The sequence below is a fragment of the Tenrec ecaudatus genome, chromosome 5, assembly GCF_050624435.1.
Source record: "Tenrec ecaudatus isolate mTenEca1 chromosome 5, mTenEca1.hap1, whole genome shotgun sequence".
NCBI lineage: Eukaryota > Metazoa > Chordata > Mammalia > Afrosoricida > Tenrecidae > Tenrec > Tenrec ecaudatus.
In genome coordinates, this window is record NC_134534.1 from 95,379,391 (window position 1) to 95,403,501 (window position 24,111).

At 43.8% G+C, this 24,111-nt stretch overlaps 1 protein-coding gene across 8 annotated transcripts in view; it reads left to right on the forward strand.

The window, feature by feature from the left end:
* LOC142448177 (transducin-like enhancer protein 4) overlaps positions 1-24,111 on the forward strand; it is a 174,439-nt gene that overhangs the window by 143,593 nt on the left and 6,735 nt on the right. For all 8 annotated transcript variants that reach the window (XM_075549762.1, XM_075549763.1, XM_075549766.1 and 5 more), the window contains 7 exons: positions 9,239-9,358; positions 10,512-10,565; positions 11,303-11,455; positions 13,079-13,211; positions 13,553-13,746; positions 14,452-14,528; positions 23,652-23,901. In XM_075549762.1, coding sequence (XP_075405877.1) covers positions 9,239-9,358; positions 10,512-10,565; positions 11,303-11,455; positions 13,079-13,211; positions 13,553-13,746; positions 14,452-14,528; positions 23,652-23,901 — 981 coding nt within the window. The remainder of the gene's footprint in view (positions 1-9,238; positions 9,359-10,511; positions 10,566-11,302; positions 11,456-13,078; positions 13,212-13,552; positions 13,747-14,451; positions 14,529-23,651; positions 23,902-24,111) is intronic.

The following is a 24,111-nucleotide window of genomic DNA, read 5'->3' on the forward strand; positions in this document are numbered from 1 at the left end:
AATCGGGTAACCCCTGTGAAAGGGTTGTTCGACACCCCCCCCCCCCCCCCCCCCCCGCCAAAGAGGTTTCAACCTACAGGTTGAGAACCGCTGGTGTAGATCATGGTGCCCTTTAATATTTTAATGAAAGATTTTAAGACTCACTTAACCCAGGTTATCACAAGACTGTAGCCAAATTGTGGTGGCATCAAGCAGCAGCCCTGGAGGTTCCAAATAACAGCCTCACACTCAAGCAGCCTCCCTCTGAATGGGTAGACTGTCAATTCCTTCTGTGTTCCCACTGAATTACTCTCACATAATGTAGAGTATATTTGCATACATAATGCGTAAGAATATATATGAGGCTCTGTGGAGCTAACACTCTTTGGAAAAAAATGTTTAGCCTTTCAAATAGATTAAAACAGTTTACTGGAAAAAATAGCAACATGAAAAGACTTTCTTTCTTAATGAATTTTAATAGATACTAAAATGAGGGTTCTGGTCCATTAAGAGATAGCTTGCCAAGGCTTAAAGCTCAGTCTCATTTTTTCTGAGCAGTGACCCTACTTCAGCAGCTTTCAAAGCAGTTGTTAGAGTATGTTGATCTTGTCGTTTAGAAACAGAGCCTTGTACATGAACAGACCTAATGACAGTTTGCCTGCTCAGAAAATGCAAGAAAGAAAATTTGCCAGTCCTCACTCCCTCTCCTCTCACCCCAGTTTTTTGGGCCATGGGACTAAAGTGCCACATCAGATTTGCCTGCCCGGCACAGTGCTACACTGGCTATAAATTATTGAGTCTATGGATATCTAGAATACACTTTACAGGTACACTATGCTAAGAGAAAAGCAAGGTAGCAAGTGCACATATGACTGAAATATACATAGAATTGGCATACAAGATTCGTAGAACCTCTTCTAGGAAGGGAGAGGGAGGGAGTCTTGATGGAGGACAAATATGCATACATAGGAATGCTGGACTTTCTCTAAAACATTTCTGCTTTGAAGAAGACAGTCCATTGGACTGTAAATTGATTGGGTCAACAAGATACTAGTTTAAAAGAAGTGATTTCTATGCAATAGGAAGTTAAGTTCACTCGACCACTTCTATTAACTGTTTCTGAAACACTGTTAATACCATTTTGTCGCTGATCATCAGGAATACTATTTGATTCGTTCAGCCCATGCTTTGAATTCCTCTCAGTGGTGGATGAGTATAGTTGTCTTCTTTTTTGCACCAGTTGCTTCCTCATGTGACTCAAAGTTTGAGCCACATGTAGTTTTGGTAGCTCTCAGGGAAGGAAACCACGCTGCCCACACCAGCATCAAACCTATATCCTTGGCGACAAAGTTTCATCAGCGTGTTCCAGCAGCTCAGCTCTCCAGCTAAAGTAACTGTATTTAATGAAGTTTCTGGGTTGAAGCCAACAGCTTTATTCCAGGAAGAGGAAATAACAGTTAAGAAACCCCAAGAGGACATTAAGATAATGTTCTAATTTAAAATCAATTTTATTGATACCTTATAAATTATTAGGGTATTTTATCCTGACCAAGTAATACATAATGCTGAGCCCATGAAAACATGAATGACTGGATATTGAAGTGCTGTTGTTTTCCACTGCGAAGAGAGAGCGAGAAAGACTTTTTGTATTCTGTTTAGTTTGACTCCTAGAAGCTACCAGCCAAGTGACCAAAAAATATGAGAGGGCAAGATGTACATCTCATTCATGATTGTATTTCTGTACTCGGTGGGCACTCAGAAAATATAGTGATGGACATGGAGAGCAGCTTACACATAGCAAGGAAGGAACTACTTTGAGGGCTGACTAGATGCTACAGAATGCACTCTCTTTTCATTCTTACACCAAGTGTAGCCTACACAGTCAAATTGCGATGCAGCAGTACTGTAGAACACAGTAGAATTCTAAGGTTTCTGAGAATGTAGGTCTTTATGGGAGCAGGCAGTATCGTCTTTCTCCAACAGAGCAGTTGGTAGATTTGAACCTCCAACCTTTTGATGAGCTGCCAAATGCTTAAACACCACCAAGTTCCTTCTTCATGAATATCTATCACATGCAAATGGAACACACACACACACTCAGATGCATATGCAGACACACAAATATAAGAACATGCCCACACGGAAAATGTAAACTTAGGTTCATTAAAATGCCCAAGCTCATACACAGAAAGTAGTAGTGCTTCACTTACCTCCAAGGCTCTCTGACCCTTGAGCCCCATAGCATGACCTCCATGGCCACTTCCTGTCTTCTTAATCTTTCCTCAGTCTAAGAGCCTTTTGCTTATCTACGCAAGACATTTATCTTGACTCAAGTTTCTCTTATCAGAAGAGAAGCAGGAAAACAAAGACAATAATACTTTAGAGTTTAAAGAACATGTTCATGAAATGTTTTACAAGGTGATACATTTATTAAGAATAGACTCATTACTTCACATGGAGAATATGTTAAATCTGTTTTAAACAGGGCAGGTCTTTTAGAAAGTCCCAGTCATTTTTGAAGGTGAATCTTGATTTATGTTAATTTGGAAAAAAAAAAACCTGTTCTAGGAGGGTGATACACAGATTGTAGTTTTAATGACTTCTTTAATCAGGCAGGTTATTAGAGGGGAGAAATCTTGGAGTGTAATGAGCAGTAAACTGACAACTGTGACTGGCTCAGTGCCTTCTCATGTTCTCTTACGGGGTTTAGGGTGTGTTTGTTTGCTTTTGTACTGTAATACTATACATTTAAGTTAATTTACATAGATCTGGATTTGCTGAGAGTCAGTATGGAAGAGCTTGGGTGTGCAGACCAGGTAATTTTCACTAAGACCACTAACCACCGATCAGCGATTCAAAACCCCCAGCCACTCCACAGGAGACAGCCAAGGCTGTCTGCTCCTGTAAGATGTACAGCTTCAGAAGCCCTATATAGGTTTGCTATGGGGGAGCCCTTGCAGTGTAATGGTTAAATGTATTTCCAAACCACCAGCTCCTTGAGACAAAGGTGGGTCTATCTAGTCCCATAAAGAGCTTCAGTCTTGGAAACTCGCAGGGACAGTTCTACGCTTATCTGTAGGGTTGCTATGAATTGGCATCAACTTGATGGCAGTGAGCTTCTTGAGAGGAAGTGTTTGATTAATTTAGCAGGTTAGTTACTAACATTAACAAAGTCCACCGACTCTTCTTCAGTCATCCTCTCAGTGCACACTTCCCAGTGGACCTCTACTGCCATAAACAAGCTCACTCTGAATTGTCTCTGATAAGTAATTGATAACTAATACCACCCAACCATCATTTAAGAATGAGCCAGTCAGGGTGCGATGTAGCAACGATGAAAAATACAATGTTCCTCTAGTTCCTAAATGCTTCCTTGCACCCCCACCCCACCCCATCATGATCCCAATTCTACCTTGCAAGTCTGGCTAGATCAGAGGATGTACACTGTTACAAATAGGAACTGGAAACACAGGGAATCCAGGACAGATGATCCCTTCAGGACCAGTGGTATGAGTGGTGATAACTGGGAGGGTTGAGGGAGGGTAGATTGGAAAGGGAACTGATTACAAGGATATGCATGTGACCTTCTCCCTGGGGGCGGGACAACAGAAAAGTGGGTGAAGGGAGACGTGGGACAGGACAAGATAGGTCAAAATAATAATTTATAAATTTATCAATGGTTCATGAGGAAGGGGGGGGATGAGGAGCTGATGCCAGGGGCTTAAGTAGAGAGCAAATGTTTTGAGAATGATGAGGGCAATGAATGTACAAATGTAATTTACACAATTGATGTATGTATGGACTATGATAAGAATTGTATGAGCCCCTAAAAAGTGATGGTGTCTCACAAGCCGGTGCTGCTTTCGTCCGCATACTTGACAGCATGTGTAACACGGGCAAACTGGAATTGGAATTCACCCTGACCAGTTTTTTATGCTACCCTTTGTCCTGGCACTATCATCGTTATCTTTTTAAAAAACCAATGTACCCTTTGATACCTGGTAACTGGGGATTTTGAAGGCCATAATTGATGAGTAAACAAAGCCGTATGACCTGAGTTTCCGGGTTCTTCTACCTTTCTGGTTGAAATCTTATGACATTGGCAAGGACAGGTGAGCACTGCACCAATGTGAGTGAAAGGAGAATTAACTTGATGTGCTTTTGAAATCAAATTGGTAAGTCCTTTGTGGGGGTAGTATTTATAGTCGTACTTCAGTGCAGTATTGAACTAGAGCCTTATTGTGATTGTTAACAGGAGATGTGTTTTGGATAACAGCATACTGAAACCCTATCATTATGGACCATTGGAATATCTCTGCTGAGAGGAAGTGCCACCCAGATAACTAGAATAGTCCTTTCTGAGCCTTGAAATAGAAGACTCACACCAGCTCTCCATCCCAGTCTCTTCGTGGGAACTTGATTCAGTTGGAGAATAGGATGCAGTAGCAGCTGATCGTTCTTGGGTACACCACCCAGTTTTGAGTCATGCCTTGTACTTCAGGAGGATGATTATTTCACACAATCTTCAGAGCCCCCAGGAGCCCTGGTGACGTAGTGGTTATGAGCAAGGCTGCTAACTGTCGTCAGCACTTGGAAACAGTCAGCTGCTGTGCAGGAGAAATAGGAGGCTTTCTACTCCCATGAAGAATTACTTTCTCAGAAACCCACAGGCAGTTGTCCCTGACCTATGAGGGTTGCTGTTGATTTGGAATTGACTCATTGGAAATCAACTCGATGGCAGGGAGCGTGAGTTTCATCGCAACCCACATGGACATGGGGTAGTGGTTCTCCCCGACTACAGAGAAGCTGAGGCCCAGAAAGACTGAGCAACATCCCTAGGCTTACATAGCTGTTAAGGTGAAGACTCTGGATTCAAACCCAGGCAGTCAGATTCCAGAGAGGATATAATTGCCTGCTCTTAGAATCTGTCCTGCCTACTATTAAAATTAGCCAGCCATAACAGCAGTACCTTCCTTTGTGGGGAGATGCGCTGTCTTTGATCTTGGATGGGTTATGAGCAGTTAAAGGGGCAAGCCTGTGGCTTTCCATTGAACGGATGTAGTCAATAGCCTTAATATAATCTTAAGTTGGATTTCAAAGTAGAGTCTAGAATTTTATTTTTTAATGGGAACTTTTTTGTAATATTAGGTATAATATATCCGAAACCAGAGTGATTGCTCCCAGAGTGATTGAAATTTTCATCTAGTAAGACTTCTCCATTTTTTATTTCATTTGACTTATCTTTAATTGCCCCCCTTTTCTTTCATCAAATATATCTACCCACTTCCTTGTTTTAATATTCCAGTATAAGTGTTTACTTTTTTAAAATGCATATGCTATAGAGAAATAGAGCCCTTTACTAAAATATTCAGGTTATTTTGCCTTCTCGAGATACAGGCCATTGCTTTTGATTGTGATTCTCAGTTTCTAGAAAATTTTCTAATAAATGTCCATGATCATACTGTAAAGAAAAAAGGCTCATGTTTAATGTTACTAAAATTGTAGATTTACCCAAGATTATGATTCAACTCCACCGCTAAGTTTCTTATGGTAGTACTCTAGAAGGGAATGCTAACCCAACTAAGCATTAAAATAATAATGGGGACATAAAAATAAATCTTTTCTAGTAAAAGCAAGATTTTGTCTCTATCAGTATTCAAGTCTTCCTGTTCACACTCCCAGCCCGGATCCAAGAAGCCTTGTGGTGGCAGAGTTGTGGACTTCGAAGATTCCCAGTACAAGTTTGTGCCAAGTCCAATTTGATTCCAGAGCAATTACATTATTTAGGACCTTACTGATTGCTCCAGTGTCTATCCTGCAGCTTAACCTTTAAATGTTACTGATAATGAACTACTTTAGCACACTACCCAGAACATCCAACATGTAACTGTTATACAATAAAATCCCAAAATCAAAAGCTGCCCGCAGAACCAGAAATGGTCAGCTGAACAAAAAAATAAAGCTATTGTGCATGCATTCCAATAAATACGTAAGCACAGAAATGTTAAATTGACTGTACAGGCAACCCTTAGTCTCCACGGGTTCTGTACCCCCAGATTCAACCAATTTGGGAATAGAAATATTGGGGGTGGGAGATGGGTAATGACACAAAGTAATTAAGTGGTCAAAGCACTCCCCCCAACAGCTGAGCAGGAGCAAAATGTGCAATTTACATAGCATTTACAGTGTATTTTAGGTATTATAAGTAATCAAGATGATTTACATTTGTGAGAGCATTGTGTAGGTTCTATGCAAATATGGCGGCACCATTTTCTATAAGGAACTTGAGTCGGTAAAGCTTTGGACATATACAGGAATCAGTCTCCTGTAGTTCAGAGGGATGCCTGTACAACTAAATTTATTGTTGATTTTTATGAAAGTATTTCATCATTGTTTATAAGTCAGTTTGGGGCAGAATGGAAGTAACTTTGCAGTGTATCCAAATCAAAAGGCAAACATAGTTAATCATGGCATGTGTGCACATTGATTTGCTTGTAAAATACCAAATTATTGTGAGAAAAACCCTCCTACAAGTAAGGAAAGGAGTGCCAGCAAAGGGTGGAACCACCACACTGCACAGTTGTGCATGGCACTGCCGCTCACGTCTTCGTCTAGGGAACGGCCGTTTCCTGTGGAGCCGTACAGCCCAGGGGGCCTCTGAGAGACAATATATCACATAGACTCTGTGTTAAGACTAAGGAGTACAGAGAGGAAATTCACAGTCCTCTGTATTTCACCTGCCTGGGGAGGTTTCCAGCCACTCACTGGACTGGGCACCCTGCCTCCAAGAAGCCCATAGCCTGGACTGGGACATGGCCACCAACAGCTTGGCCATAGATTCATGGTGAGTGCCCTCTGCTCACTTAAGGGAACGAAATGTTAAGGGAGCAAAGAGGAGTGAGGTATACATCAGCCGAAAAGTGTCTGAGGGAGCTTGAAAGTGTCTTTAGAGCTGGTTCTTAAAGGATGATGACAATTTTGAAAGGTCCTGAGAAAGGAGCATTCCCTTAAGCCAGGAAAGACAGACTACGAATGTAGTGACAGTGCAGACGGTGCTGGGGAACTAACCAGGAGCCCCAGTGGCGCAGTGAGTGATGCATTGAACTAGCCTTAAGTTTAGCAGTTTGAAACCCACCAGCCCTCCGTAGGAGAAAAATGAGACTTTGCCCATAACCAGTTACAGTCTCAGAAATGCATAGGGGAAATTCTGCTCTGTCCTACAGGGCTCCAACTCAGTGGCACTGAATTTTTGGGGTTAGGTAGGACAAGAAGCGCATGGCCCCCATGTAGGACCCAAGGTCAGGGTTGTGGATTGGGCTGCAGAGTTGAAGGCATTCTTAAAGAACAAACTGAGATGTTGGTCGTTGTTCTTCAGGACTGTGGAAAATTGCCCTTTGTAAGGAGGGGTGGGACGTGGTCAGGCGTCTCTTGGGGAATGGGAATCTTAGAGCACTGGCAGGAGATGAAGTTGTGGGGAAAACCCAGAAGTTAGGCTCAGCTATGGGTCTGAGTAGTGCACAGATGGATGGGGGTGGGTAATAAATAGTCTAAGGCATTATTGCAATGGATTGTAGTGTGAAGAAGAAGCAGATGCATGGAACTATAAATGAAATCAAAACACGAAACGAAGAAGGTGAGAAGTGACTTGGGAATGAGGATTGGAAATCAGGCAGTCTAGAAGTAATCCACTTTGAAAATTAGTTTGGCTTTTCAATGTTATTTTTTGACCTTTGAATGAAAAGCTTGCCTGTTTTCTGTCATTGAGTGTTCAGGGTTGTGTGTTTGATGCACGATAGTTGTGGAATTTGGGGTACATAAAATTTGCAGAGTATATATGTAAAACCTTGAGAGGAACTAGCCCAGGAGCAAGAAAGATTTAGAGATATCCAGCCTCACTCATTAATCCTTTCCAACTTCATCTCCTTACCCAGCATCTACCCAGCACAACACCCTCAATGTTGAAGCTGGTGGTGAAGTTGTTGTCTCCACCGATGACCACTAGGAGGTGATATACTGGTAGTTGCCCTGACCTAGGCATGGAAAAAGTCTACTGAAGTGTTTTTTTTTCCCACAAAAGGTTTTGAAAGTCTAGCCACAAGGGAGTGTATGGTATTATGACTCAGTGGAAATAAAATAATAGAGTTAGAAGTTAGGAATAGCATGCTGCTTCCCTTAGTTAATTAAAAGGCCTTGTAAATGTTGTGTGTCTTTGTCAATATTAATTAATGGCAACTAAGATTTTTATAAAATGCAAAAGGAGGCTTTATGAAATGAATAAATTGAGGGAGAGTTTTACTGAGTATAGAATTTATCTGGAAATGATGGAATTATTCTTCCTGCAACCTGCTTTCTTAAATACTATTATCTCAATGCACTCTATCCAACACCTACTAAGAAAAGCCTTTCCCACTGCCTGCTTGTGTGATGTTAACCGTTTTAGGCCTTGTCCTGATACCTAGTTGAAAGACTCGGCTACTCAGATTTTTTTTCTTTTTCTTCCTTTTTAAATCATTTTATTGGGGGCTCATACAACTCTTATCACAATCCATCCATCAATCCCTTGTGTCAAGCACATCTGTACATTTACTGCCATCATCATTTTCTTTCTACTTGAGCCCTTGGTATCAGCTCCTCATTTTTTCCCTCCCTCCTAGTGCGCCCCCCCCCTCCCAACTACTCAGGCTTTTTAAAGTTTTTCATAGTCACATTACAAAGACTTGAAATATTGGCTTTCCATTAGCCAGCAAACTCACTCCCTCCCTCCCTCCCTCCCTCCCTTCCTAAAAAGTGTTTCAACAGTGTACTTACTATACACCTATCCTTTTCCGAGTTCCCTCGGAAGTAAGACCTGGCAGTTTATTTCTTTAAAAAAATTTATTTGCACCAGTCTATGGTACATAGTTCTTTCTATTCTGAAACATCGCAGGTTGGCGGGGGGGGGGTGTCACCAAGATTTGGAACAGAAGCATACAGGCAGCTGCCAGGCCCCTCCTCCCACAACTTGGTTTTGATCTTTGGGGGTTGACAGTTCTCTGCTATCCCTCCTCTTTCTTCTTCCTTTATCAACCCTTGTATCTCTTGTTCACCTTGTATTTTCCTGTCCACTCTTACTTTGCTTCACCACTTCTCCCTCTTCTCAGAAAAGCTTTACAAATGTGCACTAAAGAACCAAAAGGAAACAGTGTCCAGTGACTTTGAGAAGTCAGCACCACTAAGTAGATGGTCGTTTCTCAACCTGACCTTCCCCCTTTTCTTCCAGAGCTCTTCGGTATCCCCGTCAGCCAGTTTCCGGGGTGCTGAGAAGCACAGGAACTCAACTGACTATTCATCTGAGAGCAAAAAGCAGAAAACCGAAGAAAAGGAAATTGCAGCTCGTTACGTGAGTTCTAAGTTTGTCTTCCTTGCTGTTTACTAAAGCAGCGGTTACAGCATTTGTTGGCAACCCAAACTGGAGCGCAGACCAACAGACGCCCATGGTGGGGCGGGGCATGGGTGGAATTTGACCAACTGAATTCTTCTGTGGCCGTGGGGAGTATGCAGGTATGTATGAGAGAAAGAGCTGATAGAAGTAATTAGTAGCTAATAGTAGCAGTATTTGGTGTTCCAATGGATTATTTCTATGGATATATTGGATTTTTGACATCGATTCAAGATCGTTTGACTTTCTGTGGCCAACTAGAAATGTGAAGGAAAACGTGAACTCCTGGGAGACCTGTTTGAAGTGTACAGATATGTACTTGTACTGGGAACTTTAGCACTCAAAGACATCCAGAATGTTCAGACCTTGGCATGAGGCTTATTTGACCTCAGTGGCCCAGCAGGCACACAAATGAAGAGGCCACCTAGGTGGGGATGATATGGAGGGTATAGAGCTCCCGCCAGTGTTCCAGGCAAGGTTTGGGCTGCCCACATGGACATGATTTCTAGAGATGCTGAAAAACCTGGAGTTTTAGGTGAAAGCCTCATTCCCACTTTTATTTTTCCTTTGCATTTTTAAAACATTGGCTGGTTACTCAGTTTTACCAAACCTTGACAGACCAGCTCATTCCCCCTTCATAGTTCTTGGTATACATTCAGCATAGACATGTCAGTTTTCACTTTTTACTTGAGTAATCAGGCTGTAAGCTTTGATTTCTTAACCTAGGATAGGAAGAATCATCCATTCCAAAAAATATTATATGAGGGTTAAATAAAATAGTACAATGTAACATGTTTAGCACTGTTGTTTAGTGCGGTTTGTTTTAAAAATTTTTATTCTTTTCCCTAGAGTTGAGGTTGATTTATGACCCCTGGTGGTGTAGTGGTTATGTTGGGCTGTGAGCTGCATGGTCGCAGTTCAAAACCACCAGCATTTCCACAGGAGAAAGACTAGGCTTTCTACTGCCATAGACAGTTAGAATCCACAGGGGGTTGCCATTGACTCGATGGCAGTGTTAAGGGCTTCATTTGGATTTATCTAAGGTAAATATAGGCAAAAATAGGACAGTGATTTTGATGAGGGACGTGATAACACTCCTTACTTGTCGATGCAGGACAGTGATGGTGAGAAGAGTGATGACAACTTGGTGGTTGACGTTTCTAATGAGGTATGTTTATCACAAGCTTCACTTCATGGTCTTCCATGCTTCGCTGGAGTGATAGTGTGTGAACAACTAGCTCCACAATACGGAGTTCCACTCTTTGATTGTCTGAAAGAAAAACACTCGACCATTGTTTTCTATGAAGTATCGAGTATCTTCTGTTTACCATCATGAAAACGCATACCAGCTGTGGTCAGCTCACAGATTTTATTGACAAGTAATTTTGCAGATATGTGGGGTTTGTAATTTTGTTTTTAATAGATACTGTAAGTACTGCATATACTTGAGTTTAAGCTGACCTGAATATCAGCCAAGACACCTAATTTTACCACAAAAACTGCATTAAAAATGTGCTGGAAAAACTTGGCTTACACACGAGTATATGTGGTATCATGGGGAACCCTGGTGTGGTGCTGTGGGTTAGGCAATGGACTCCTGTCTACAAGGTTAGAAGCTCAAACCCCCACCTGCTCCTTGGGAGAAAGATGAGGCTGTCTGCCCCTATAAAGATATACAATCTCAGGAACTCTAAGTTGGGTCACTGTGAGCTAGAATTGACTTGGTGGTCTTGAGTGTGGTATTTTTTGGTTTATAAGTATTGCATTTTCTTTGGTCTCAAAACCTACCTAACTCCCTTCTAAAGACGATCTCTATTTGAGAACAGTTTGCACTTCTAAGCTACTGGACAATGTCAGCTAGTACCGCTGTGCTGCTGTATTCATGCCTGGGGTGTTCCTTTGTAGGACCCATCTTCCCCTCGAGGGAGCCCAGCACATTCCCCAAGGGAGAATGGGCTGGACAAGACGCGCCTGCTCAAGAAAGATGCCCCGATCAGCCCAGCTTCTATTGCATCTTCCAGCAGTACACCTTCCTCCAAATCCAAAGAACTTAGCCTTGTAAGCCATTCTTCACCATCATTTTCAGCATTGCCTGTTTCAGGAGGGTGGGGCTTGATTTAAACTTTGGTTGTTTTTTTCCACGTTTTTCTGAAATGCTCTCCTTGCGCCCCTACAAGTACATATAGATAGTGGGTATCCCAGTTTTAATTAGGAAAGTATTTCTGGAACAGAATGGACTGATTTACTGGCTTGGTGATGGGGGGTTGTTTTGCATGATGGACGAAGGATACGGGGAAATGGAGTGAAATGTGTTTTGCTGAAGATGAAAAAATACACTGAGATGGGTTACAGAGATGGTTTTGTTGCTGTGGTATATGGAAAATATAAGTGCTTGGCTTGAATGTGATTTTGTTGTTAGCTTTGTGTGAATTCACCAAGCTCTATATGACAGCAATAATTTTCCCTTCCTGTCTAAGAGGGAATATGTCATTTACAAGAGTCTGCTCTGACTTACACCACACATCACAGATGCAAAATGGAGCTGCTTGCAAGTCAGGGTGGTCGGCCCACACCCCTCTCCTTCTGTATGGCTGTGGTAAATTGCATTTGGGGTGGTGTGTTGTCTGTTTTCCCTCTGTTACTTCCTTTCTTTTAATAATATAACGCTAGAGAGAAGGAGGAAATGAGGAATTTCATTTTCAAATAAGTTTGAATTTACAACTAAAAGGAAAGAGAATTCCTCAATTTGTCTGCAAATTAGGAGACTGCATCTGGCAGAGGGCTATATTAGGTTTTATTTGCTTGTTGTTGTGGTCCTCCTTTATTGGGAACATCCCTGAGCAGAGTCTATATGACTTCTGAGTTTGCATCTCTCCAATAAGACCTGCTAACCAGGAAGCTTCTGGTGTCAGAAACACATCTGCCAATAGCTTAACTCAAGCCAATCTGCTCGAACTGAAAGCCCCAGCCAGCGATGGGTCCCTTACAGCCAGGAGGGCACGATGGTCGGTGCCCACCTGACTCAGCTGGAGGTCGAAAAATGGGGTACACACCGCCCTTCAGAGTCTTTGCCACTTAGCTTCTGCTTCTTGACTCTGTCTTGTAACATAAAAGTTATGATAATGTTAAACAATTTGGGTAGAGGTCTTAGATCATTTTTTTCTCTGCTCACTTTACGAGCACCCATCTTTAATGGTCATTTTATTCACAAACTGATACAATTGGCTTATTTAGATTAAATAAAAGATTTTCTTTAAAAATGAATGCATATTAAAGTGGTTTAACCGGCTGAGAGCGCTTTTATTCCAATCTGGAAAACAACCTATTTTACCACCCTCTATAGTCTTTGCCGCTCAGCTTCTGCTTCTTTATTCTCTTTAAGTGTGTGTGTGTGTGTGTGTGTGTGTGTGTGTGTGTAGGGGGGGGATATGTTGTAAGATCTTTATCTAAATTGTCCTGTAGTTATTAGCTTAATGAATAGATTGTTCTTTAAAGATCTGACATGTGAATAGGATGCATTCAGCTGTTAACATGTAGTTCAGAGATTCAGACATATGCATGTAGAATTTAAGAATATGTTCAAAATTGAATATTAAATATTTGATTTGGAAAAGCATGTTATGTTTTCACTATAAAAAATGTGTTCTAATTGTGGGTATGTTTCATTTTATCTCTTACCAGAATGAAAAATCCACCACTCCTGTTTCTAAGTCTAACACCCCTACTCCACGATCTGATGCACCAACCCCAGGCAGTAATTCCACTCCTGGGCTGAGGCCTGTTCCCGGGAAACCGCCAGGAGTTGATCCGCTGGGTTAGTAAGAAGAAGTGTGTTCTACCTGTATATGCTTCTGTGTGTAAAATGTTTAAAACGATGAAAAGCATACAGCACCTTAAAAGAAGAAGTGCCCTGTGCATTGAACAACTACGAAAGTGTTACTTATCTGAGCCAAGTACTGAGTCCCAGCTTTGTGTGACACATGGCAGGTGTTCACTAGCAAGGTGAACCCCATAAAGGCTTGTATGCATTTTGAGAAGATTAAAATAACTATTTGTACCATGGGTTTTGATTTTTCTTTCTAATAAACAAGATCTGACTAAAGCATCTCTTAGGTTCTTGGGTTTTCTCTTTCCTCCTACCATATTTGCTTATAGCTTCGAGCTTGAGGACCCCCATGGCAGTTCCCTGTCCGTACCCAACCCCATTTGGGATTGTGCCCCATGCCGGCATGAATGGAGAGCTGACCAGCCCCGGGGCCGCCTACGCTGGACTGCACAACATCTCCCCACAAATGAGTGCGGCTGCCGCCGCCGCCGCCGCCGCTGCTGCATACGGCAGGTCACCTGTGGTACGTGTGTGGGCTTTCAAAGGCTTATACTTCCAACCCCCCAAAAAAGGCTCAGAGGAGAGGGCTCTCATGCTTTTTTTCCCTTTGTAACTAAAGTTATATTGTATGGAATTTGAGGTATTTTTAGAGCCAAACTGGCATGTATTTGTAAATGAAGCTGCTTGTAATTAAACCATGAGGAGCTCATCCTTTTGTAAGATAGTTTATTTCATGTCATTTAAAAAAATGTAAACACAAAGAAGTAGAGCAAATACTATAGTGAATATAATGAGCTCCATGATGTTCCTGGGTGGCGAAAATGATTTGCACTTGACTCCTAACTACAAGGTTGGACTTAGAACTTAGACCCTGCCAGGGGAAAAAAAGGCCTGGTGATCTGTTCCCAAGCAGATGCCACCCAAGGAAAGCCAGTGGGGACAATTCTGCTGTGTCACACAGGCTCCCAATGAGTCAGGCTGGACGCAGCGACAACAGGTTTAACTTGTTCTTCCCACCAGCTTCAACGACTGTTCATGTATCATATGTCTCCCGCCGCCAATTGTGTTACAGTAAAGCCTCATATCCTATACCTCATTCTCATTTCATTAATAAGTACCAATCTCGTAAACACCTCGTCTCGTAAGACGGAGGAAAAGGTGTTGAACGGAATCAAAGGAGTGACTGTGTAACCAAGTTTGTGTCTGTTTTTCTCTGGAAAAATTCTAGGTTGGATTTGATCCCCACCATCACATGCGTGTGCCAGCAATACCTCCGAACCTGGCAGGTATTCCAGGAGGAAAACCGTGAGTACTTCTGTGACCTGGTAAATTATGTGACTCCCCCTGGTCCCTGGCTAGCCCTTCGGACTTTGAGTACTGCTGGGCAGTGCTGTAGGGTAATCACTGGTTGCCGACCACATGGTCAGTTGGTGGTTCAAAACCACCAGCTGCTCGTGGATGGTTCGGCATCAGAACTGACTGAATGGCAGTGGGTTAGATAGCAGCCGGGGATCTTGATCAAGAGGAACTTGATCATTGTTGATGGGCCCTCTAGCTTGCATTTTCCTTCTTGCAGAATGGTTTTCATAGGGAAAGAAGGTGTGGAGAGAGGGGCTTGGGGCTTTCATTTAAAAGCCCAAGCTTCCAAGAGCTTCTAATAAGAGGATGCGACTTAGAGCAGCATCTCCAGAAGTCAGGTCTTTCTACGTTGATTATTGATTTCAAAGTCGTTCTTTTGTTTAAAAAGTCTCTCTGGTTAGCAAACCTGGGCGTTCAGAATGTAAGCATGTGGGAAAAAAACATGGGGCTTTAAATGCTCGGAGCAAGTTAGGACAGGGCTGGGGGTGGGGGCTGTAGAGTGATCTCAGACTAGGTTCCGTTTGTAGAAAAGGTGGCTTTACTTGGTTGGCTTCTTCTGCCCTGAGCTGGGTGCTTGGAGGCTCTGTGTTCACGACATACCCCCTTGAGTTAGGAAAGACAGAATATAGCACACCAGTTGATCAGTCTCCTCTGGCATATTCTCATTTCCCACCACATCTCATCCCATACCACTAAGGTGCACTGCAGGCCACTGCACCTTTCCAACCCTACTCCCCAGGCACCAAGACTCAAGGACACACTATTGTTCTTCCTTCCTTTGAAATACCTGCTTTGTTTTCCTCTTCTCTCTTTTGGGAAACACCCCTGCAGGCTCTCCTTGTCTTCCTAGTCATCACTTGTATGTATCTTTCAGGAAGAAAGGCATGGCAGCCGTGCTTCCATAAATCTGACAGCCAAGAGCACCATACAGAACTGTGCCCTGGGACACAATTCAGATTCAGAGGGGCAATGGGCTTGTTTTGCTTTTGTATATTTCTCCTCACCACTCGACAGCCCATCTTCTTTATTCACTGGACGTGGCAGGCCTGGGCTGCCTGTCCAATCGTCAGTGTTTTCTCACCTGCCCTCTGCTGTCCCCACTGGACCCCCAGTCGCAGCTTCGTGTGAGGCTTCCCTTGCTTACCACAGGGGCCTTGCTCTTCCTGGTCCCCCCTTTGTGTGCTTTCTCTTTTCGCCTCTGGTTGCCACTAAGATGTTACCTGACCACTGGTCTGCCCTGACAACCGTATGTAAAGTTGCATCCCCCCTTGTCCTCCCCTCACATTCTTTCTATTCCCCTGCCTCTTTCACTTCTCAGGCGCAGCCACGCACCACCTCTGCCATTTGAATACAAGTTCCAGGACAGGACAGTAGAGCTGAAGTTTTGCTATTCAGTTCGCAGAAGTGTCTGCAGGACCTAGAACCTTGTGGGTGTTCCCAGAGGAGTGCCCCGTTCTCTCCCTCTGACCTCCCACTGCTGGTTCATTCACTAGTCTAGGCTGAGGCGCCCCGCGGTCTCCTTTTCTGTTCCTCATGCATCCCGCCACTCGCCGTGTCCTGTCTTCACTTCTGTCTGATGCATCCCACTCCTTGTTCTTCCTTCTGTGGCTTGGTTTCCCACAGGCTCTATCGCGAGCTTCAAACATAATGCTGGCTCCATAGCCAGGTTGCTCAGTAAATATTTGATTGATTAATAGGGAGACAAGGCAAATTAGACGTTGGCTTCTTTGAGAGTTGAAGGTATAAACATCAATTATCATAAACTTCTGTATACCTGTGTGTTCTGCAAATAGTTGCTGACTGACTGAAAAGTCTTGTTGACCAAATTCTCTTGTGTATTTGAAGGTGAAAGTTTGGTTGATTTCAAGCAGTGACTAAATAACCAGGTCAGCGGATTAGCTGAATAAGTCGAACACCTGAGTTCCATTGGAATGTATGACATGGGGAGGGCTGGGTGGTTTCCAGGTGAAGAGGTGTCTGCTCTCTTGGAGGCACTGCATCACTGTCATTAATGGTTTCCTCAAAGCTGTCCGATAACCACCGGAGCAGAAGAGGTTTGGTGCTTCTTGCTCCAGCAGCTGCCCTAAGGAAAAACAAACTGAAAGTGCTTTAAAAAAAAAAAAGCCATCCTTGGGTCTGACTCCTAACATTCCCCGTGTGCTAGTGTTGAACTGTGCTCTGTAGCACTTCTAATGGTTTATTTTTTCATAGTGGAACATCAGGGGTCATCCCAAGTGCCGCTGGGCGGACTTGAACCTCCAGCCATTTGGTTAAGAGTCGAGTGCATTAGCAGTTAATACCACCAAGGGACGTGGAGAGTATATTTAGATACCTCTGAAGAAGGGATGAACCAGCCGAATAACCGAGACATCATGACTTGTGTGATTGAGCGCTGCTTTTGAGGCTTGACTTGGACTGCCTTTCTCTTCCCGTTGCGGCCTGTGGAATTACGAAATCGTTAAGGGTCCTTTGGGGGGTTGAGGACTATTGGGAAATTTTACTCCTAAAAATGGTGGAGTCACACCTCCTGCACTGGGCAAATAACACTTCACAAGACGTGGTGTGGTTGGCAGAATATGAAAGCTCCAAGTTTAAATTTTGACTCTGCCAGATGACAAGCAGGTTCAGAGATGGTACTTCCTGATGAGGGTGTAAGATGACAGTGTATGTGAAGCACCGTGTTCACTTAATACATGTAAAATCCAGCAGCATCTTTCTTGCAGCCTTGCCCCCGAGTTGTATCGGTTTCTCAAGGACTTCGTAGAACCTATTTTCGGGAACCAGAATAACCTAAGGATGTTAGATTGAGCAAACTGGGTTTCCAAAGCTTTCGCCATCAGCATGTCTTTATGATGTAGCAGGGCAGCACGGCGAAGAATTGAAAGAGAAAACTTCCCCGAACCATTTAAAGGCCCTGTGAGTTTTCACATATAGAGAGATCATCTGCTTTGCAATGTAGCTTTTAAAGCAGAAATGATGATGACTATATGGTTATAATAGACGGCTCTCAAGATCATATAGTACGGACTTGAGACACTTTCTCTTGTACAAAACACTTCAAGACGCGAAGCTTATGCAAAGCACGTGTCAACTAAAGTCCACCCCCACACACAGCCACTTTACTCCAGAAAGACAACACTTGTGCATCTCTGTCCTAATTATTTCTACAAAATTAATTGTTAGATATTATCAAAAGTTATAATTAAATTCATGTACTAAACTAATGAATAAAGTGGCATTTACTTGATAACCCACATTGGGTCCTCTATCTGTTCAAGTGAATTAGCGAGGTTCCTGTCAGTACGCAATTGGAATAACAACATAGTTTAATTTCAGCATGAGCTGAAAATGGACTATTTCCCTTACCTCTACTACCTAACGGAAACCTATACGACCAGCGGAAAGCCGTTCCAATTAAAAGCACAGCACTAAATGTATTACGGGATATGGCATGGGAATGAACAGTAGCAAGGATCTCAGGCTTCTGGGCTGCAGGCTGTAGAAATCTTTTCTCTGTTGAAATTGTGTTTGGTTTTTGGTTCTGTATTTTATAAAACAGGGCTTTCAGAATGGGTAAACCCTTCCAATTATCTGTCGACTACTAGTGGGCTCAGGGTACTTGAAACAAAATCTTCTGTACCCTATGGAATACAATAGGTAGACCTCTACTGGGGAATTTAAGGTCTAGACCCATCATGGGAGACATTGAAAATGTGGAGAAGATGTTGCAAAGTGTGGAGAGATGAGTTGACACAATAGAGCAGGGCTTCTGAGAGTAAGTGGAGTGGAGGTGGGAAGGCTGAGCACTGTATAAAGACGCTGGGCTTCCATTGAAACCCAATACAAAATGGTGAGCCAGTGCATGTGTTTTACAGAGAGATTGCCTCTTAGGGACCTGCTTTGTTTGAAACCTGGTCCTGTCATAAAGTAAACACGACATAATCTGAAACCAAACCTACATTTTTCTTTGTCGTCATCTTTTCTCAAAACTATGTTTCTTGAAGAGCTGTTCTTAGCTTTTCGTGGCTTCCTTTGCTATCTGTGTGCCCATGTGTTATACTCATGCACGTTGATGTGTATGGCAGCAAGCGTCTATGTTGGGGGGAACACACCCCAGTTCCTTCCCTCTCCAGCCCTGTTTATACCCTTCTTTGTAGCAGCAAGGAATCTTCAACTTGTATTATTTGTTCCTTAAACTCATTACAATCCCCACACTAGGTCTTCCTCCCAATTTTCCCATTTTTGTAACTGCTAGTGTCCTGTGGTTTTCTGAGCTAGAAACTTGCTTATTACTGGCTCCCTCCTCATATCTTATTAGTTGGTGCCTACAGAGTTTTGTATTCACTCTGACTTCAGCTTGCCATCCTTCCCCTTGGCTAGTTCCCTTACCCTACTACCTCTTTTATTTCTGGAATAATTGCTTCTTATTCCTCCAAATCAGCCTGTTTTTTGTTTTTTTTTTGCAACCTAGTTGCAGGGGGTGGGGGAGTGGACAGGTTGTGGGGGTGTGTTGCACTAAAGCCTTTGTCTAATTATTTACACAACCTCCACATTCTCCCATGGGGGGAGGGGGGGTGGGGAGAGACAGCGAGAAACTCCCTCGGAAATCTAAGACTTGTGCTCTATGCCCTTCCTTTATAGCATCATGTGTTACTGGCTTTCCATGAGACTCTCTGTCCAGGTCCCCCAACCATGTACTGTAGAGTCTGCTGTACACACAACAGGTTAAACTTCATGCTACCTCATCCTCCTTTGTAGCCCTTGATATTGGCTAGTCTTCCCACCCAGTGCTTTCCCCCTATCTTCCTTCCTAGGTGGTGTTCCTTTGTCCTTGAAAAGCCATCTCTAGCACCTTCTTTCTCATGAAACAGAAGTTCGGCCTTTTTGAACCACCAAGGAACCCTGCCCCTGTCATTTTCCACCCGGTGTTCTAATCCCTTCTGTACTTTGCTCATCCTTGGACTAAACTAGGATCTACCTCTGAGAGAAGGCCAGGGCCTGGCCTGATTTTTGTGTCCTTAAAATACACTCTGTGTCATAGGATATAACAACTTCACTGCCATTGAGTCCATTGTGATTCATAGTGGCCCTCTAGCCTCAGCTGTCTCCTGTGGAGGGGTTGGTGAATTTGAACTGTCAACTTGGCCAGTAGCAGTCCAACCCCTGCTCAAGAGTAACACCAAGTTTGACACATGTAAATTGGATAGAAAAGCCCTTCAAACTTGAAATTTCTGTGCTTTCTCTAAATGCTGGCTTTTTTTCCTTATACATTCCTGAATTCTTTGCCAGTTTTACGTCAAAGAGCTTATTGAACCCCAGTAGTAAATATGTGCAAAGGCTTTTCTTGACACTTGTAAGTATCTTTTATGTATTGTTAAGCAAATATAGGGATACATTATGGTCTCCTTGCAAGTATAGACACTTGAAATTCTTGACCTTTTTTTAAAGAAGTGCCAGGAACATAGTAGGTGTTCACAGTGGTTATTTATTTACTTACTCACTTTTAAGAATTTAAGAATGTAATATTAAAAACCTAAAAGAAATTGTTTGCCTGGTTTCTAAACTATTTAACTTCTCTGGGTACTTTAAAAACCACTTAGTGAAGATAGAGAAATGAGAGAGCTGTCTTCTCTAATAAATGGTCATAAAAGATGTACAAGCGGCGTCTAAACTTAGGATAACCTTCTTTTCTCTCCCTTTAAGATTGAGGCTTCATGACCTCAATTGTTTAATCAATTAGCTTTTCACTCAGCCATCATCCTTCAGGATCTCAGGCTTTCTGTGAGAGCATCACTTGCCTGCCTTTCCTAACCCAAATGGACCTCACTCAGCCTCTCCTGAGATCACCCTTACTCCACAGTCCTCAGGCCAGTGGTACGAGTGATAAAAGCTGTGGTCACGTTTACTCCACGTGGGTCTTTCAGCACTTAACTCATCCACTGTTTCCTGAAAATCAGACTTCTCTCAGGCTCATGCCATTCAGCTCTACCCCTCCCCCTCACTTTGTTGGGATGTTCCTCCAGTTTATTAAAGACTTGGACAAATGGCCTTGGGTTTACTTCACTCAGAGCTTGCCATCATCCTGGGTGGCTTTCATAGCAACAGAGGAACACTTCAGTAGCCTTGCCCCCGCCGTTGGACCACCTCATCAAAAATGAAGCCTTGCCCTACTCAGCTTCAGTTGCCTACCCCTGACTGTATCCCCTCCAGTCCAAGCCTTTTATCTACCCTTCCCAGCCGGCGTCAGACCTTTTGATTTTCAAACTTGCTCCCAGCTTGCTCACTGATTCCCAGGTCCTAGCCACCAACGGTGGCTCCAGATTTCTGTAACCAATCCCTGACTCTTTGAATGCATTCATTTCTTCCCTTTTGCCAAATAAAATTCATCTTTCACCTGGCAACCAAAATGACCACTTGAGAACATTGAATCATTTCAATTCCTTGCCTCCAGTGACTCCATTGAACTCAGAAATTCTGTCTACCCCTCTTTTGCTTCTGCTTTTGCTTTGTCACTGGTTCTGCCCCACCTCATATCCTGTCTTCACCCACCAAAGGCTTTCTCACTCAGCCTTGCCACAAGGTCTTTGCTGCCCTCCCAGCTGACATATTCTCTCTCGGGCCCCTGCAAGCCCTGCACCTGCGCTCACATGCCTCTTCCTCGAGAGATGTGCCCAGCCACCATTCTGTGCGTTTACTCTATGTGTATGTGTATAAACCATAGTTAAGGATCACTGGCAGCTTAGTTGGTTAAGTGTTGAGCTAACTACAAGCTTGGTGGTTCAAGCCCATTAGTTGCTTTTTTCCCCGTAAAGATTTCCAGGTTTGGAGAACCCCCAGGAATGGTTCCACTTTGCCCCACGTACAGATGGGGTCTTTGTGAGTTGGAATCGACTTGATGACAGTGGGCTAGGTTTGGTGTTGATATAAGCGTGTGTATTGCTGTTGAAGTTACTGGTTGATCTGTTTATAGTTTCCTCTCTAGGATGTAGGTTCTGGGAGCATGTACGGACTTTGGCATGTCTTATTCATTTATGAGTCCTCAGCATGTGGCATACTTCAGGCCTCTAATAAGTACTTTCTGAATAAGGCGGGGGTTACACATGCTCGCTCACACTGGCCCGCATGGTTGCCATTTCCTCATAGCATTGTTCTTTGGCGACTTAGACCCCCTTTTTTAACTCGGCTGTTTTGTATTCAGCTGTTGATTGTCGTTTCCCCCATTCGTGGCAGTGACAGAATGCTTTGACCTGGTTCCCTGGTTGTGCCTCCTCCGTGGCACCCACCCACCCTCCTCCCGACACACTAGACACTTCATTAATCTCTTAGTCCTATTGATTTCAATGAAGAAATTTGAGGGAACTTCTAAAAGTCTATGGGAAAATGGAATTAAAAGACACCGAGAGTTTCTCTACAGCCTTTGCAGAGCCGTTGTTTGCCTAATTTTCCACCTCTCTGCCTTTAAGTGACACCTTTCTTTTCTAAAACCCAGTCCTGAGCTTTTCTCCGCAGTCTAATCCAGCCACCCCACTGCTACGAAAGATGACGTCAGCCCTGACCTGTAGGACATAGTGGAACTAACTCCCTAGCGTTCCTGGGACTGCATGTTTACAAGGGAGACATCTTCATCATCCTCTTTCCAAGTGGCCGTTGGGCGTGAATTGCTGCCCTTGTGGCTAGCAGTCCTTTCAGTGCCTTCCCAGCTGTAGCTCTAGGGACACATTGGTCTAGACATTGTGTCCCAGACCTCTGCAGTCATACCCCGCTGTCATCTTTTGGGGAGCCTCAGGTGATTGATAATGGCCCTCTTCATTAGTGGGCTGAATTTTAATGAATGTGATCAGCCAAAAGATTATTTTGCACGAACCCAAACAGGCCAACTGCCCATGAGCTGATTCCAACTCATAGCAACTTGGTGTAGGGTTTCTGGGGCTCTAAATCTTTGAGACCACAGACAGCCTCATCTCTCTCCTGCCAATCAGCTGGTGCATTGGACCACCCACCAACTTTGCAGTGAGCAGACCAGCACTTACAGGTGGAGGCCACCAAGGCTCCTTTGATGTTTTGTGTTACAGAATCAGAAGTGTTTGGGTTTGGCTTGAATACTCTCACACAGGGTGATCCACTTGTCCCTCTGTTAGACTGCCGCACATGACTCTGCCTTTCACAGACAGCAACATTCCAAAGCTCCCTGTCTTCTCGAGTGCCTTCATTTCCAAGGGAGATATTGCCTGTGATAATCCCAAGGCGGCACCCCTCCCTCCTGCCCACTTCTGACATCTGCCTCCAGGAAGCTGGCAGGCCAGCCACGTCCCCACAGCCCTACTCCTCAGCCCGCCCCAACTCCCACACCCTAAAAATAGAGACGGGTCTGTGAGGGAGAAGCTCTCCCTCAAGTTTCATTTTAGAACCAGCCGCTTTTACAACCTGAGGGCTTTCCATGGAAATGAATTGGAGATGGAGCTGCTGATAGGTATTCACAGGTGGGCCTTCTGGGCACTCGCACGGTGTGTTTTCTCTTAGCCATCTAATTCCATTTGGAATTACTAGGATTTGTGATTGTAAAGGCAAATCAAGGCATTTTAGAAAAATGATAGATAGAGCCCTATGTTTGCATGTCTGCCGTTTTAACATTTAGGCCTACCGATTCTTGAGTCCTTAAAGTTTCCTAATTTTGGTGTGTTGTAAGGAAGTCACTTGAGTGAATCATTGCAGGCCGCTGAACTAGTGCGAGTTTGCAGTGAGGTCATAGGGCCCCAGACTTGTCCCTGGTTGTCACGTTTCTCAGAACAGTTTCCAGAGGAAGCAGTACTACCCCCATTTTAGAGGTTAGAACTAAAGCTCAGAGGCATGTTAAGTAAGTGCTGGTATCAGCCAGCAACTAGCAGGGTCGGCCCTGTCTCTGACTCAAGAAAACTCTGTTCTCCACTGTGCCAGGCAAATTTGCGGAATGATACATTGTAAGCAGTACCAGCAATTTTCTTTTTTCATCCCGTTGCACTGGGCAGTTGAATAAGGTTTGTACATTCCCCCCTTTTTATGTCTTCTTTTTTTTCTTCTCCACTGCTGTAGAGCATACTCCTTCCACGTCAGTGCAGATGGTCAGATGCAGCCTGTCCCCTTCCCCCCCGACGCCCTCATTGGCCCTGGCATCCCCCGGCACGCGCGCCAGATCAACACCCTGAACCACGGGGAGGTGGTGTGTGCCGTGACCATCAGCAACCCCACACGGCACGTGTACACGGGCGGCAAGGGCTGCGTCAAGGTGTGGGACATCAGCCACCCGGGCAACAAGAGCCCAGTCTCTCAGCTCGACTGCCTGGTGAGTGAACAGGGACGTGCAGCACCCCTTACTTCAGAAAATGGGAAGGGAGAGGGGAAGGTGTACGGGAGAAAGGCGGGTGAGAAAACAGTACAAGAGTACCTAAGAGCCGCACCCAAGTGTGGGTCCTAAGTTGGCGATGGTGGTGGTTTGTGGACTCACACTTGGAGATGTAAAGAAAGGGCCAAGGAGGACATCGGTTGTCTTTCG